General features: G+C 40.8%; 1 protein-coding gene across 9 annotated transcripts in view; it reads left to right on the top strand.

The window, feature by feature from the left end:
* Nucleotides 1-16,916, top strand: part of LOC145446920 (ras GTPase-activating-like protein IQGAP1) — a 56,887-nt gene that overhangs the window by 22,445 nt on the left and 17,526 nt on the right. For 3 of the 9 annotated variants that reach the window (XM_080325295.1, XM_080325287.1, XM_080325291.1), the window contains exons 8-27: nt 1,205-1,362; nt 1,924-2,014; nt 3,255-3,439; nt 4,254-4,418; nt 4,954-4,977; nt 5,228-5,330; nt 6,193-6,356; nt 8,190-8,280; nt 9,579-9,746; nt 10,375-10,517; nt 10,848-10,994; nt 11,288-11,395; nt 11,465-11,536; nt 12,014-12,083; nt 12,145-12,231; nt 12,529-12,650; nt 13,100-13,240; nt 13,874-14,037; nt 14,880-14,921; nt 16,208-16,246. In XM_080325295.1, the coding sequence (XP_080181421.1) occupies nt 1,205-1,362; nt 1,924-2,014; nt 3,255-3,439; nt 4,254-4,418; nt 4,954-4,977; nt 5,228-5,330; nt 6,193-6,356; nt 8,190-8,280; nt 9,579-9,746; nt 10,375-10,517; nt 10,848-10,994; nt 11,288-11,395; nt 11,465-11,536; nt 12,014-12,083; nt 12,145-12,231; nt 12,529-12,650; nt 13,100-13,240; nt 13,874-14,037; nt 14,880-14,921; nt 16,208-16,246 (2,284 nt within the window). The remainder of the gene's footprint in view (nt 1-1,204; nt 1,363-1,923; nt 2,015-3,254; nt 3,440-4,253; nt 4,419-4,953; nt 4,978-5,227; nt 5,331-6,192; nt 6,357-8,189; nt 8,281-9,578; nt 9,747-10,374; nt 10,518-10,847; nt 10,995-11,287; nt 11,396-11,464; nt 11,537-12,013; nt 12,084-12,144; nt 12,232-12,528; nt 12,651-13,099; nt 13,241-13,873; nt 14,038-14,879; nt 14,922-16,207; nt 16,247-16,916) is intronic. The other 6 variants (XM_080325290.1, XM_080325289.1, XM_080325288.1 and 3 more) reach the window with 6 other exon arrangements.

Raw genomic sequence — 16,916 nt, 5'->3', positions numbered from 1 at the left:
ATACAGAAGGTGTTGGTCTTATCCCTCCCATATACAATCACTTGAAAGTAAATCATGAAACCCATAAAAAGCCAGTTTTCAGAATCAGATCTGAGCTTGGCAATATGAAACGTTAAAGCATGGGAGGGAGAGAAGAATGCCTTCAGTACAAAATTGGTACAGCTTCATTAAACAGGTATATGGAACCAGGGGATGAGTCTCACAGGAAAAAGATTTCAAAATCGTTTTCCAATACTGTCTTTAATGACGGGGAGAAAAGTTTGTTGGCAAAGTATGTCATCATATGCTCTAATACGTATCATGGTTTGTCACTCCCACTTGAATAAGAGATAGAGCTGTGGCATTTGGATTTGATGGGGTAGTTGAGGCGAAAGAAGCATGATTTGATAGTGATTTTCATGTTACATATCTTTAGTTATCTTGTTTCGTTATGCGTTACGGCTTTCAATCAATACAGGAATTGAAATATATGAATTGTCTACTTCCAGCCCAGCTTTATATCAGTATATACAAACTGTTGGTAACTGACAAGAGTTGAGGTTTGCAGGATATGAATGGCATTTATTGATTCAATACAGACAGCGGCCCATACCTCACTACCCCCCGGCCCATACCTCGGAGCCTATTTTTTACTTACAAAAATGATGTATTGTTACAAAATTTGATGTCACTTCTAAATACATGGGTATTTTAGCTTAATTCTACCAGTAATAGTTAGCCAGATAACTAATGATAGTCTATACCGAAATTTCGGAATATTAGATAAAGTTTGACCAAGATATAGCTTTGTAAGATTCAGTGGCCCATACCTACCCACTCTCCCCTACAGTTTTTGGATAAGGCATATGTCATGCTTCTTATTGTCACAGTATTGTGACGTCACATGTCTCCGCTTAACTACAGAAATTTCAGATTTGGCACCTAGGCCTAGTACCTGCTAGCAGCAGCGTGATGATGTCTATTTTAAACGTGTCATTGGCTTGACTGTTTTTGTGTTGCACGACCATCGCATTGTTGCCCAAAAACACCATCTTGTTTAATTATGGGATGGCGAGTTTGTGGATGTTTTGGTCAGTCTTGCATGAATTCCAATCCAGTGCTCAACCAGGACCTGCTTTGTTCATATTCACTTTCTTGTAACGTGAATATGTATGATGATAACGCTAAGTATCTGTACTTAATTGACACAAATCAATGCAAACAGTCGATGTCAAGCTAGAAGCCTTGGCGAAGACTTTGCTTGCTGGCAACGAAGATGAATTGATGAAGAACCTTCGCAATCTCGGAATTAACGAGCTCAGCGATCAGAACAAGAAGTGGTACATGGATGCGCTCGCTGAAGCGTTAAAGAAAAAACGTGAAGTACGCCAGACCCGATTATATGATATGCGCCCTGCCCCGTCAATTGTGACTGTTTTTGATATCAGGCAGTCGTTGTATTGGTTACCCTCGGCGTGTGATCTTTTTCGCCTAGTCTATGTGGTTTGTGGTTTGGAAATGATTTTGAAAATTGCAAGGTTTACTGGTACATCGCACTCTGTAGCTGGGTGTTGCTGTTGAAATTATCACCCCCCGCCATTGCAATAACATTGTCTCCACGGATGAAGTCTGGATTTCTAGTGAGCTTGAAGAATATTAATGGATCGAAAGGTTTTCGATAATCAATACATATTTGTAAATGAAATTGTTAATTTCAACCTCCCATTCATCGTTATAGAATTAATAAGTAAAGGGCCTCGCCGAATTGACCGATTCCATGGAATAATTAGTCAAATTTAGGATTCTGTTGTCGATTGTTAACTTCAGATTCCGGAATGGGTTCCGGAATGGGATTCTGACGCATGGGCTATTCGTTCTAAGATAGAAATTCTGCCTGCTCCGCACCTGGTAACATTTCTGAACATTGACATCAAAAATTTTCAGGCCACCGAAGATGAAAATGCGACTTTGGACAAGGAAGAAGTGCAAGCCGCCATTTCCGAAGCAAACGCTGCAGCCACTAAATACCGACAAAGTGAGATTTGAGAATCCGTCGTTGGCGGGGTCTTGCCGTGCGATGCTTGCTCGTATCGGCGTACTGTGTATAGTAAGGCGTGTGTGATGATAACGACTCAACTTCCTGTTATCTGAATCGGCTGTCTTACGTTTTGGCAGCGCCTGTTCAGGGCACGTTATTTTGGTGTATTATATATTGTATTGTAATCAGAGTTGCTTGATGCCTGATTCGTTTGCTTACTTGGCAACGCTTGGTATGGTAGCGCAATGCAGGATCCATCACAGATGCACTTCTAATATTTGCGTCCAGTAACGATACTTCATGTCTTGGTGTCTTTGACACTCCCATTGAGGCTTAATGTTGGCCAATATACGGTATTTGCATTGAGGTACACTGGTATCTCACACTTTGTTCCAAGGGGCTTAATATGGTTTGGTTCAAACAGAGATGGTCTAAGTTCTTGGATCCTGCTTAATGATAAACCACGGTTGTTTAGGCGAACCAAGAATGAAAGCAATGTTGAATCAGTGTGGCATACATGTAAAATACGGTCCCCGATACGTGTCTCTGACTGGTTAACGATAGGCATGTGCCATAACTGCTTTAGTCTGTTTGGTAACATTTGTCTGTTTCACCTGTCACCGTCTGCTGCTATTTACCCACCCTTTGTGAACATGAATATCAAGCGTTGGTCTGTCAATAATAGACAATGTAGTCCAGGGTTTGAATGCATGCCTGGTCTGTCTCGGCGTTTGTCACTTCTCATCGCTTGTTGATCCATATGTGACGGATATGTCCAACAGTCCAAGTGTTAGTGTGGGGGACATCTGTTTTGAATCATTAAACTTGTCGGATTTGTTGTTAAGACTGAAATAGGATTGTAGATTGACATTTATATATTGGCTGGAACAGGGACATAGCGAAAAATTAGTACGCCCTACTTTTTTCGTGCAGCCCATGAAATTTTCTGGTGCCTGGGTTTTAGAGTTAGTAAAGTGCCTTTTCACAAGGCGTTCTTGTTGTGTTTCTTGTACAAATTTTCCAGATATTGCGCCAAGTTGTGCCGTCGTGGACCAGGACAACCTATTCACTCTCTTCTGTGTGATACATATTTGCACTGTCATATTCGAATATCCGTTGAAGTCTCAATTGACTCTCGTCAACCAGAAATGATAATTTTGAGATTGAGAACCTGAAAAGGGTTTTGACATTTTGAAAGATCTAGAATTACAATGACGTTGTGTCCATTTGAATTCAGTGATTGCCGCCGTGGCAAGTATCAATGACTTGCTGACTGACGGCGGAGACCCCCACTTGACAATGGAAGCGTTGCTGCGTCCCGAAGCGCAATTACCGGAGGTTCTTCCCGATTACCCTTCTCTGTATCACGATCAGCTTTTGGAGTTGAAGAAACTCAAACAGGAGCAGGCAGGGGATGGGGCGGTACGTCATTTCAATTTTGCTCTATTTTTGTGCAACTTGCGTCACTTTTTGTGTGCGGCATTTGATCCATGATTAGCTTGTGATGTCGTGTAGTACCAAGCTTGCTCAAGCCCAGTTTTCAATAAGAATTTTAAAAAAATGGTCACAAGCAAATGATCTCATAATTGGTGTGGAAGCCACATTGATTTCTCAAAATTTCGCTATTGCTCTGAAGCAACTGCAATATTCTTCCATGATCCACCCAGAGTGACACCAGACATCTCGATTTCATTTTCGATCTAAATTTACGGATTAAGTTGGCCGATGAATATATATACCCAGTGCAGGAAGACCAAAGTACTTACAATATTTTGCTTGGCATACAGGGATATATATTTAAGAAACCTGTTTGTCAATCTCCTGCAATGCGGTTTCGGTCTTAGGGGCTATACCACACATATTTAGGAGTGAGATCGGAAGAAAGATGGGTCAGTTGTGTATTGATGTACAAACAATAACGTACGGTACAGGCAGCTTGTAGATGTTTTGTAGGTATCACCTTGAAGGCATGCAACGGCCCACTTTTCTGGTTCATCGAATCATCTTATACTCTGTAAAAGCACATTAAATGATATCTTAGCCTTGATTTCAGCGATGTATATTAAACCTTTAATAATACCGATTTGATTATGAATTTGACTCTGTTGGTTATAATTTAACCGACACACTGCCAAAAGTACAATTTGAATATCGTCAAGGTTGGCGGCGACTGATAATACCATTTTAATTCCTTTGCTTGATGACGTAATAACGGGTACTTTGTGTCCTGTGTCAGGCTCTAACTCACGACGACTTGGTGAACGTGATTCCACATCTGTCGGCCCTCGCAAAGCTGAACAAGGCCCTGGATATCGGCACCCAGGAGCAGATCTGGACCGCACTCAGTAACCCTGAAGTAGGGGTGGCGGATCTCGACGAGGGAAACAGGACTCGAACCGGGGTTAGTACGTGATTTCTTTGATTTGGCTTTACGTTATGACTGATTAAAAAGTAACAGCACTTGTTCAATATATCATCAATCACGATTCACGATTGAACTAAAGCATATGAAAAAAAGACGCTAGGTGACTAACCTGTATTTGTAAATGCTAATTAAAACTGCTGCAACTACTCTGCATATTTTTCTGTCTTTATTCTACTAATCGTGTTCAATTGCCAAGATTCTACTGTTCTTGGCTACCGTCAAATTGTACAGTGATTTTCAATAGTGTCTGGGTAGGTTAAGGTGTGGCTATATACTATTGCCTGCTTTGACCGCAGATGATTTGGTTTGAATATTCATTGTTTCATGCATCTTGGTCTGGCAGTTCGTGCCAAATAGTGTTGTAAGTCGTTAGATCAGACCATTAGGTAGTGTCGTGATACGAAAAAGCTTGTGTTGCGAAACTGCCGCGATACCGGAGACACGGAGACGAGCTATGATCTTTCGGAGTTCGCTACCCCAGTGCAAAAATGATCTCGAAACTTTTCTTTAGGACGTCGACGAAACACGGTACAAGGTAAACATCCATCGCATGCGTCACACTTTTTGACGAATTCTCAAAATGAGCACATCACTTTTTTCCGGGCGCATCTTTTCCCCACGTCCAATCTCGTTTGCTAAGTTGGTTCTGTACACTCTTTACCCTGTCGCTGTAATTTAGCGGGACTTGTAGAGATGTAGACACCGGGGCAACGCATGCCACGTTACGTAGCGCACTAGCACACCTGGCCATTTTTCGTTGTGAAAATTCTCCCTTTTAAATGCAGGAGGCGCTGAAAAAGGCGAAGGCCAAAAAAGCCTACTTGACGCTGATGGAGGTTCAAGACACCGTTTGCGATATTAATAAGCAGATTAAAGAAGAACAAGACAGTAAGTCCGTCGCGGATCTATTAATATTTCAATGTTTCGCCATCAATATTTCACAAACATTCTCTGTCAGTGATAGTCTCTGCCTTCAATGACATGTTTGAAATACACTTGTACGTCATCATTGAAAGGTTGTTTTTTTATATAGTATCGCATCTTTTACAGGCAAGACAAGATATGTAAGTATACTCTGTCGCAATGCCATGGATTTTTATGATGTCTGCGCAGAAAGTGCAACATGTCTCGAAAATCGTACACTTGAATCAATATTTGCTCGAATAGGGTTATCTTGTTTTTGTATGCTACTTTCACACTCTAGTCTTGCTAGACCGTATTTGTCCGCGAATGCCACCGCAACTGGCACTGTGCTGCTTTGTAATAGAATTCATGTCAAGGGCGGCAGCCGTCCGATTTTCAAGGTGCTGTCTTTCCGCGTGTTTTTGTAATAGGCTACTCTACTCTTGGAATGAATTGATGGTCCCTCTGCAACCTTGCGTCTTGCATAAAGGCCAAACATATAAGCTAGGGTTTCTCAACCTCTCTTATTCATATGATCTGTCCTATTTCCAGTGCTCACCACAGGTCACTATAGCCGCGTGGACAATATGAACATAAATTGATTGAAATTTGGGGAGCTGATGATTTTTTTTGTGACCATCTCTCAAAACTTCACAGTTAGGTTACTGGGAATTTACCCTGGTTATGCAGTTCACATAATTATCTTGGGCTAGCCCACCATAGGTAGTCCACGCTACCACCCAAAACAAATTAGATGTCACCTGTCAAACAAGGTTAAGACCCGTGCTTTTATTACCACTGAAATTGACTAACCCTCGGTACAAGCTTCATCGCGCAATCTCTTTAGGAATTAAAGCGATGAGCCAGCTGAACGATGCCATGGACGGTGGAGACCCAGATGCGATCAGACAGGCGCTCTGCGATCCAAGACTTCAGCTGGAAAACTTTGACGAAAAGAATCTGACACATTACGTCACGCTGCTGCAGAAAAAGCGGGAAGAAAAAGCCAAGGTACTGTGTTTATGAGTATGGCGTCACAATCACGGCTAGGCACAACGATTTAAGTACTAGAATCCTAGAGTTGATGTTAACGATTCGAGCTGATTAATAAAATCTTATCGGGGACTGAAATTATGCAAATATGCACCCACTTCTACAAAGAACTATTATATTGAACGTAATTTCTTTTTCGACTCTATCCTCCAACCATTGAAGTATTAAAACATTGATTGGCTTTATCGTAGCATAACGCTATACATGTTCGTGAGCTTCGTAGAATCGCAACATTTTTAAGTACCGTAATTTTCCATGTATAGTATTCAACCATGTATAATACGCACCCTTAAACTGGTATATTTACCAGATTTCCACATAGCGAGGGGTGTAAACCAGACAAACAATACTTGCACACCCTTTCAATGGGTGGAAACAAGTCAAATAAACCTAGCAGGCGTGGAAAATAGGTGCGTTAATCAAATTTCTACCCAAATCCGGACACGGTGTGATGCCCGATCGAGAACAAACAAGAAGAAAGGTGTTATTGCTAGTTTTATTTTGAGGGAATTTTTTTCAAAATTCTTGTACCCATGCATAATACGCACTCCCGATTTCAGGACAAAAAAATTGGTTCAAAATGTGCGTATTAAACATTAAAAATGATGGTAGTCAGTAACCCAGAGTATTATCATATAGTTATAGTTGAGAAATATGGAAAAGATTTTTTTGTTCTTAGTGTAACTGACAATATTTTCTTTCTGCAATTCGCTTCGCCTATGCACGACGTCATATTGAGTGGTGCTCTGAATACTCAATTCAAGCACAATACTCGACTTGGAATTAAATTAGTAAGGTACTTGATTCCACCCAGCCATGGTCGCAATTACAGTATGACTCGTATATTGGACTGATATCTTTGTTGGTAGATATTTACCGTTTTTTCCAGTAATGTCGTCAATTCTCATATTGCTCAAGTTTGTGGTATGGGATAGATTTGTAGGAACTGTATACGTAAAAAGGAACTTTGTGTGTTTCCCAACCGACAATTACACCTTTGAGGCTGGAATTACTAGTTTCTTACCCAACTTGAGTTTTGCCGCACATAAATGGAGTATATACTGGGCATATTTTTCAAATTACTGGCAATAATTCGAAGTTCCTGTTGAAATATGTCGCATTTTGATATCGACTTCCATGGCAAAATATTTCATATCGGTATTGGCTCGAAATACTGATAATGGTCGGACTGCAGTCGCAAATTAATTGATATCAGACTGTCTTCTGTATATTGATAGCATTTTGCTGCTGTGCGCAGATGTACCACAGGAAGTTACGCTACCAAAGACAGTGAAACAGTTGCACACTTCTGCTGCTTCCTGTAATTATGCGTTAACGCGAACAAAGCGTTTTACATCATACTATGTTCCAACGCTTGCACTGTGACAAGTGCTATGCTTATCTCTTGAAAGTTCTTGAATATTATAGTTATGCGATGTATGGGGCAGGCATGACTGCATATGTCTAAAAATATGCTCATTATTGGAATTAACCAGGTTCCAGTCGATTTGTGCAGATATTATGCTGATGCGTTCTGTTTACACCAAAGAATAATGGTCCGACTTTTAAGGAATTGCAATCGAACTAACTTGCTACAACGTTAATAATCACTGGTTTAAGAGCCATGTTTTAATCAGTTTTCTGAGCTGAGTGTATTTATCGCTTTTATATTGTATGAATATATCTGCAATTATGCTGCGACAATGTTTGTGGATTTGTAAGTCGTCTCATTGCTCTCCCTGTGTCTCCCTGTGAGTGTTAGTGAATCAACGATATGGTAATGTTTTTCAGGAAACGGGAGACTCGAACCCTGCTCTGTGGGTGGAAGAAATCCAAAGCTGTATAAACGAAGCCAACCGACAGACGGTGGCGGCCAGAAAACGTAAGACGCCTCCACCTTGAATCCTGGACGGAGGCTATTGATTAATTTTCTGTTTACCCATTACACAAACTGAGACCGATTTAAACCCTATTGGCAAACACAGAAATTTTACAATGCCTGTGACTTATGGCATTCCTTTAATGTAATAACTATGCATGTTTGTTCTGTTCCTATTTGCACAGCTCCTGTTGTTTTCAAATGTGTTTGTGTCTTGGTAGGGATTTTGATTTTGTGCTGTCGCAAGCCGCCAGTAATTTGCGGTGTCACTGTAATACTTGGATTTGAAACATGACATTTCCCATGGTCCCATTCGATCTTGACATTTGAATTGGGATTGGAGTATATTGTTGAGAACCAGGACCATCTTGTTTGTTGTGATCCTGTGAATGTACTTCTCAAAGACTCAGACTCTTGAAATCAGACGGTATTGAATGTGGCTCTCGGTGCTACAGCCGTCAATATTCTCATGAATCTTACATTTACATTGTCGCTGAAAGCTTGAGTTGTTGCTTCACCAGTAATCGTAGACATTGTACATTAGATCGCGGCCTTCAAATCAGCAACTGCTGATGCTCTCCATAACGGTAGTTTACGGGTGGTTTTCTGATGTAAAATATTTCATTTGAAAAGGGCGTGCTTAGGGATAGTGGCTATCGATAGTTATATAGCCACCAGAGATGAGCATGGATTAGGATTAGGTTTTGAAAAAACAGGATTTGTGAAATTTTTTCGGATTTGGATTGGATTAGGATTAGAGATTTTTTTCTGAACGGATTAGGATTTGGATTGGATTTACCGATTTTCTGGGAGATTGGTATGTCGTGTGGCGAAACGCGACAAACTTTATTCAGATCAGTTATTGATGTACTTATAGTACACTACACTATTGTTCACTCGTTGCAAATGAGCATGAGAGGTGCAGCCCTATGCTAAGTTATCTTGAATCAAAAGAATCGTTGGTCGTGAAAGTAAATTTTCATATCTCTCCCTTGCATAAATTAGCATTTTTTCTGAATTTCAAGTTGGAATCGGATTAGGATTGGACATGAACTATAAAATGAAAAGGTTATGGATTAGGTTTTGGATTTGGATTTGAAGTTTCGGATTTGGATTGGATTAGGACACAGAAATTCCAAATCCGCTCAGCTCTGATAGCCACCCAATTCTGACCTTGAGTATTATAAATTTGGCATAGATCCATAATATATCTACACCCGGGAATACTTGTTAAAATTACAAGCAACGTATCTTCCACGCCGGTCGGACTTGACACAAGATATTGCTATGTGTTTCTGCAGAGATATCGGCGGTAACGGCGGTTAACATCGCCATAGAAGGCGACGACCACGACCAAACCTACGAGCTTCTGCAACACCAGGATCTTGGGCTCTCCTACACCATACCGGAGTGCGCCGAGACTTACCACGATCAACTGCAAGAGATTCGCACCGATAAAATCGAAGACGGTACAATATGCAGTATTAATTTGACTTTAGTACCTCATCATCGCAGTGTGATTTATTAGCTCGCAGTCTTTCAAGAGCTAATGTCACAATAACTGACATATTAGCATTGATTCAAAGGAAGATCAATTTTTCAAAATCTGAATTAGTAGTGTAATTTTTAATATAAAACAATACAATGTCAGCTGTACCGGTAACTATGCAGTAAAATGCCATCAAATCACGCAATACGTGGAAAAATGTTGGTCAGCCGTCTAGCAGTATATGTTATTACTAATATACAAATAATATATTAATACATCATAATATACTAATATAATAATGCATAAATCTGGATTATTCAAATCAATGATCATTGACACCAATACAGATGGAATGTAGGTGCGCTTTTGGATATTACATGGGAGATCGCATAATTATTTTTGCTGGCCATTCCAGTCATCCGAATGCAACACAATGTCTCCTATTTTGACTGTTGCAACTTAACAGTTGATTCCATGAAATCATAATCAGATTTCTCAACCAAGTAAACCAAATAAAATAATGGGTTCAACTGTGAACGGATACGTGACTCAATTTTCTTTATCGAGCATTGGGCCGAGATAGGGACTCGTTCATAATTTTCTGGCAGGAGCCAAGGACGAGACATGGGTTGCGTACAATACCAACGAAGGCTACACGTACTATTTCAACACGGAGACTCTGGAGGGTTCGTGGGACAAACCAGACGATCTCGGCGAAAATCCGGCCCAGCTCACCATCGATGAAATCAAGGTGGGCAGTTGATACTCGAGTAAAGCGTGAACAGTTTTTTCACTATTGTTTTATCCAGTAGCGGGAAACAGGTTTGCCTAAGCGCCTTCCCTATTTATTAGTTATGGCGGATCTGCAAAACTTGCCCAGGTAGTTCTGTGTATTGAAGTAAATGCACTGCTCTTGTGCTCAAACACAGATTGCAGAGAATTGCAAGAGAATCATAAAAATGACAGAAATGTACTGAAAATACGGTACCCCCAAACATTTATAATCCACAAGTAATCGTCCTGGGGTTTCTGCTGTGAAGTTTTGATTTTAATCAGAAATTGTATGGGCTCATCGTTTTAGGCTTGCATCAATATGGTGTCTGCGGCGTACGACAGAGCACAGCTATGGCGAGATAACGAAGACGTCATCATCAAACTGCAGTCTTACAGCAGGATGTATCTGACTCGAAAAGCCTACAAGGACAGGCTTGCATACATTCGCGATCAGGTATTGCAGTTGTTGATCTTATCTGATTGGTTTGTTTCGATGGTTGGCTCCCAAAAACGCGGCTCAAAACTTCAGTGAAATTGTAACGAAGATCTTGATGCTTGTCCCTTCGATGTATTGTGTTAATTCCTGTACACCATTCATTTATTTCACATGTGAAATGAGCTGAGCATTGCCGTAATGGTAATGCACATAGAATATATCACGGTATTTGCCAAGTAAAGTTTGTGTTAAAATAAAAACTATGTTGGTTTCTATGATGGCGGGCTTGCTTATATTGTCTTTCATCACAGCTTCCCGCTATCATCATGATTCAATCTCACTGGAGGGGTTACGTGCAGAGACAAAAATACCTGGAACGCTTGGAGCATTTCCGTGAAAATGTTGCCACGATCATCAAGGTACGTGTCGGAATGTCCCGTCTCAATTGATTTCGATAGCGGAAACATTGTTTTATTATTGTTTCGCAGCTTCAAAAGTGTGCCAGGATGTGGCTGGCCAGGTCTCGTTACAAGGCTAGATTGGATTACTTCAAGAAAAATGTGAGTGTGTCCTTATCGTAGTTTTTTGTCTGTGTGGTAGGCTATGCATCCTATGCATCCTGTGCGGTTTGCTTGTCTATTTTGGCTTGTCTGCAAACTGTATGGATCATGCATTCGAGTCTGGGCTAGAGCTGTAACCACAAATATAAGTAATCTACAAATTAAGTCACGTGTTATTTGAAATATTCGGCAGTTCCATGGTACCAGTACCAAGACCATTTTGTTTCAGTTACAGGGCTGTTTTTTAAAGATTCTCGTGATACTGTATAGTTGGAATGTGTTCTACTGAAGATTCTAAATGGCACATTTCTGCCACTGATTTCACTCACTATCCTATCCTGATCCCGTAATTTTGATGTCCCATATCTATGTTCAATTACACTTTCGTCAATCGCTTGCATCAAATTCTGTCCTGTTGTCCCCTGAAATTTTCTTTGCTAATAAATGCTGATTCAATTTTGCTTTTTCTCCTGTCAGGCCCGACACATCGTCCGAATTCAAGCCTGGTTCAGATCTAACAAGGCGCGGCACGACTATAAGACTCTGAGTATGACGCCAAGCTTGTTACAAATATCAATTCGCTTTGTAACAAACATCTTGCGTTGCAGCCGGAGCCGAGAATCCGCCTTTGTATGTCGTGCAAAAGTTTGTCCATCTGCTCGATCAAAGGGACAAAGATTTTGCCGAAGAAATTGGTGGGATATTTGTTTAGTATTCTTCAAATTGATCAAGCTAAGTCATGGTCAGGGAATTTGAAGTTTGCTGTCGACGTAGTTATGTGAAGATTTCACAACATTTCTATTTCATTTCTTTTTATTGGGACTGTTCGTTGTTCACAAAACTTTATCACCGTAAATCCATTGTCAATAACGAAAGATAATTTGCGGCAGGAATAGAGATATCACCGCCAGCCTCTCTATTTCCATCAAATATAGCTTTTTGTCGCAATTACAAGGCGTTCTGTAATCCACACTGAATTTTTCACGCTGCAGAGCTGACCGATTTGAAGAAGAAAGTTGTGCAGAGCATCAAGTCCAATAATGAATTGGAGGCCGCTTTGAACACGATGGACATCAAGATCGGTCTCCTTGTAAAGAACAGAATCACGCTGCAGGTAAGGATGGAAATAGTCTGATTTGCGAAGGCGTACTTCGATCAGTGCCGCATAGATCTGTGTTGGAGTCTTTTTCTAAAAAGCCCTTTGACAATTGATAGTCCGCTCAGCCCTATACTAGCATCAGTTACGGAAGCAAAATGGTCTGAAAATTCTAAATGCTCTGTCCACTCTAGCAGTCTTCCGCTGTGTCATTGCTCTTGTCTAATGGTCTCATTGTACCACTCTGTGACGAAATTGTGGTTTATGGTAGATATTTCTAATTTGCAATGATATTTGAATATTTCCAGGAGTTAGATGCACTCTCTATTTTAAAAATTCTGTTACGTTTTCGGGTTTAATCCACAAGGACCTTCGACATAAATGTAACGCTCCCGTTTCCTTTGAGTTCATTTCCTATTAAAATTGCGGCCTGGAATTCGATCATTGAATCCTGTTTTTGTGTTCAGGACGTGGTGAATCACAGCAGGAATCTTCGCAAGAAGCAAGCGCGCGAAGTCAACACGGAGACAAGCAGCGGGCTCAAGTCGCTGAACAAAGCGAATCGCGACCGACTGGAAGCGTACCAACATTTGTTCTACCTTTTACAGGTACCGTACTACATTGCGTTGGGTAGGGTTAACATATTTTGAGAACCGAAAAAGAGGACTCTTTTTAAAAATTCTGAAAGCTCTAGCACCGGAAAGAAAATTGGTGATTTTGACTAAAAATATAAAAAATGTCATCACTTTGACTCGACTCTGGAATTGCCCGCTTTTTACGGTGCTTCTGCGGTCATCTTTCCCATCTATACTCTCGAAATAACGACCATTTTTCGTTGTTTGTCTTGCCAACTATGGCGTTCGCCGAGTCAGAGTCCACTTTTTGATCGTACCGGTATTTTAATACTTTTTCAAGAAAAAGAGGACAATTTCCCACAAAAGAGGACATTTAGGCGTCCGCCGAGGACGCTTTCAATTTGTTAAAAAAAGAGGACGTGTAGTAACCCTAGTGTTAGGTGCAGCCAGGAGTCGAAATGGGCAGTCACTGATTTCTGAGCATATTTGCCCTATATTTACCGTTGTCTTGCAGCCAGCGATCTTTCCAATCATTATTAGCTATCTCTTTACAATGTGGTCTGTTCTACACTATCCTGACTGTTGACTGATGCAACTGTTGCATGAAATTTTCCCCGCGAGCATATCATTCTTCCCCGCAATGCCTGATGCGTCTATGATTTTCAGACCCATCCGACGTATTTCGGAAAGCTGATCTTCAAGATGGCGTCGGGCAAAACCAACAATTTCATGCAGTCCGTGATCTTGTCCGTCTACAATTACGCAGCCAACCTCCGCGAAGAGTACTTGCTGCTGAAATTGTTTAAAACCGCCCTACAGGAAGAAATCGAGTATGTTCATTGTTCTCCCTTCTGTCAGTGGTTGCTAATAAGCCTGTTATGGTGTTATAGTAAATATCTTCCTTCAGATGCAGTATTAAATTTTCTAATGTTTGCAGATTAGCCTATGTCATGTGGTAATCATAAGAGTGTAGGTGTTCTTTAGCCAAATTATCGTCGATTATTATCTTAAGCAGTTCGCGTGGTTCATTTGATTTGCAAATACCTATTGGAGAATGGCTAACCGAAGTATGTATTTTTGTTCTATGTAGAATCCAAGTCTTTTGCAGCAGTGCTGCATGTCTGGAGCAAAACCAGCTTCCTGTGGTCTGTCCATGTCCTTCGAAATCTATCAGTATCAATCCATCCATACCAAATGATTTATTGAATAATATTCTCGATCGTATTCCCAAAATATCCAGTCCCTTAACAGTTCTGTGATATGTCATTACCGTTCCGTATTTTCTACTGAAATCATGATTTAGTGGACTACAATGAAAGGCATTGCCGTTGTGTGCAGATTTACTATCATACCATAGATATTTTACTGCGGTATGCATTATTAATAACGTAATAATCACCGTAGTGACAGTCTGAAATGGCTGGTTGCACTTTGAAAGCACATGCCCACTGATTTCTTTAGTTACACGTTTTTTTCCCACACCTGAAAACTACTACACTAATTACATTGGTTATCAAATTTTAATATTTATGATCGAGGCTACCTAACCACACGTTACCGTTCCGTTGTGCTTCTCATGTGATTCTGAGTGCGGCGGTCTATGATATTTTTGTTAGTTAGCCTATCGGCAGCGATTGCAAAATCTCAACTAACCTTCAACGACTTTGATTAGATTTATCAGTCGTATGTCCGACGGCTCGGAGCTGACCCCAGAGTGAGTAGCAACCCCGCCTGTTTGCTGTGCCGAATTGACACGACTGCGCATCCTACTCTGTTTTAGTTTCGACGCTCAATGCCTTGCATATGTTAAAAAATCGGTGATCGGCACCTACCAGTGTCGAGCGAATGTGGGGGTATGCTCGTCTGCATGGATACTAGCGGCTTTTACTAAATGATCGTGTCGTAGCTAGACTGTGTCGACAGTGTCTCCCGTGCCGGAAACGTCGCCGCTGTTGTGTCGTAAAACGTGTGCGATTGGCGTACTGTACGTTCCCCGATTACTTGGAGAGTGAAGTTTCGTTGACTGTAACTCTATTGGCTTCGTATTATTATTTTTGCCCAAGTGATCGGTTTGGTTTGTGGCAATCAAAATTGATAAGGTTTACGAATGGTATTGCGCAGGTGTACCTTTTGTGTATATTACCATGATTATTTGTGGGTGATGTGGAAAGAGCGCATGATTAAAACCTGGTCAAGCCTGTAGGTCTGTCAATAAAACAATGGAACTTCGGATAGGCACGCTCAGCTTCTGTTTAGTGCTGGGTGTTAGATTAATCAGTTGTTCTTGCTCTCTTTTTAAACTTCTATATGATTGAGACAACTTTAGTCGCAACAATCCCTCATATTTCATTCTCTAAGGGATTATTATACAATGTACGTGTCCCGAATCGTACTGTCAGCATGTTATGCTACCTGCCATTTGTAGATTGTACAGCAGACGTAGATTAGATCTCTTCATCTCTACCTGAGACCGGTACAATTAATATTGGCTAGGCTTTGATCTCTTCGATACAGAATATGCGGTAGTCAGGAACCTTGCGAATGGGGGCATGAACTGAACACATGATACGTGAACATTTTCACCGAGCACTCACTTGCTAGTCTCGTCTTCCGCACATGATTATAGCGTATAGATGTGTCTCGAATTGGCATTACTTTGCTAAAACTGCCTCTTATGGACAGTGATAGAATGTAGGTGTTACTGGTTTTACACGCGTAAATAGAATGTGACCATGGAAAGAGTTTGTTTTCGACATGTCGCTCTGTTTTCTTGTGCACTTTTACTTCCAAGTACTAATCCACGGTAAACTAAATGGAAATCCGACATCCAAAAAGACGAATTTTCCGACACTGCTGGTATACAGATTGCTGTGGTCATTGGTTCAAGGTGATATGTCTATCTGAAACACTAACACGCGCTTAACATTGTGTGGTGATCCGCGGGGCAAAATGACAATTTTCCCCGTTCCTTTTTTTGCTAATCGTCATTTTTTCCGTCAGAGCCGTTGCTGAAGACGGCAAGACCGAACCCGAGGAGAGGTGACGTGGGCCGAATTGGTGTTGAATTGTTTTGTAATTTTCTTGAAATCGCTTTAAAATGGCAGCATACGATTCCGAAATTTTACCTGATATTTTGTGAATCTCGATTCGGATGACGTGAGGGTGGCATGTTCTGTGGCCGACCGAAAGATATGAATTTTTCAATTTGCGAGGTGTCGCGTTACTTGGCATCATGTGAAGTAAAATGCGGATTTGATTCGGATAATCTCAGTACAGATTGTTATGCTGTTGAGGCATGAAATAAGGGCGATAATCGTTTCATAAGTACGGAAAAATGGTGGTGTTTGATTCAGCAATGGTAACATCGAGGATTTCCGTTTTGATTTGAATTTTTCACGGGGATTCCTCCATTCAATCGACCTATCCTTAACCTATGTCCTGTCGCGTATGATTTGATTGTTGCTTACAAGATTTTATCATCTCGGATGGTGATAGATGGTGACGAAGCCCAGTTATAAGGAGATCGAAAGCAGGCAAAACAGTGATTTCAATTCTTGGATGTGTAATTCATAATTACAATTCAGTCCACTGTGGCAATGATCGATTTGATTACTGGTGCTGATTGTGAAATGTTTACGTAATCGAGAAGTGTAAGATATATGGGTGGATATTTGGAAATGAATGTTGCTCAAGTGATTCGGGTGATTAA

The sequence above is a fragment of the Botryllus schlosseri genome, chromosome 9 (assembly GCF_051294905.1).
Source record: "Botryllus schlosseri isolate E-star chromosome 9, Bs_hap1, whole genome shotgun sequence".
In the NCBI taxonomy this organism is placed as follows: domain Eukaryota; kingdom Metazoa; phylum Chordata; class Ascidiacea; order Stolidobranchia; family Styelidae; genus Botryllus; species Botryllus schlosseri.
Note: the sequence above shows the minus strand (reverse complement) of the source record. Positions and strands in the feature narration are given on the sequence as shown.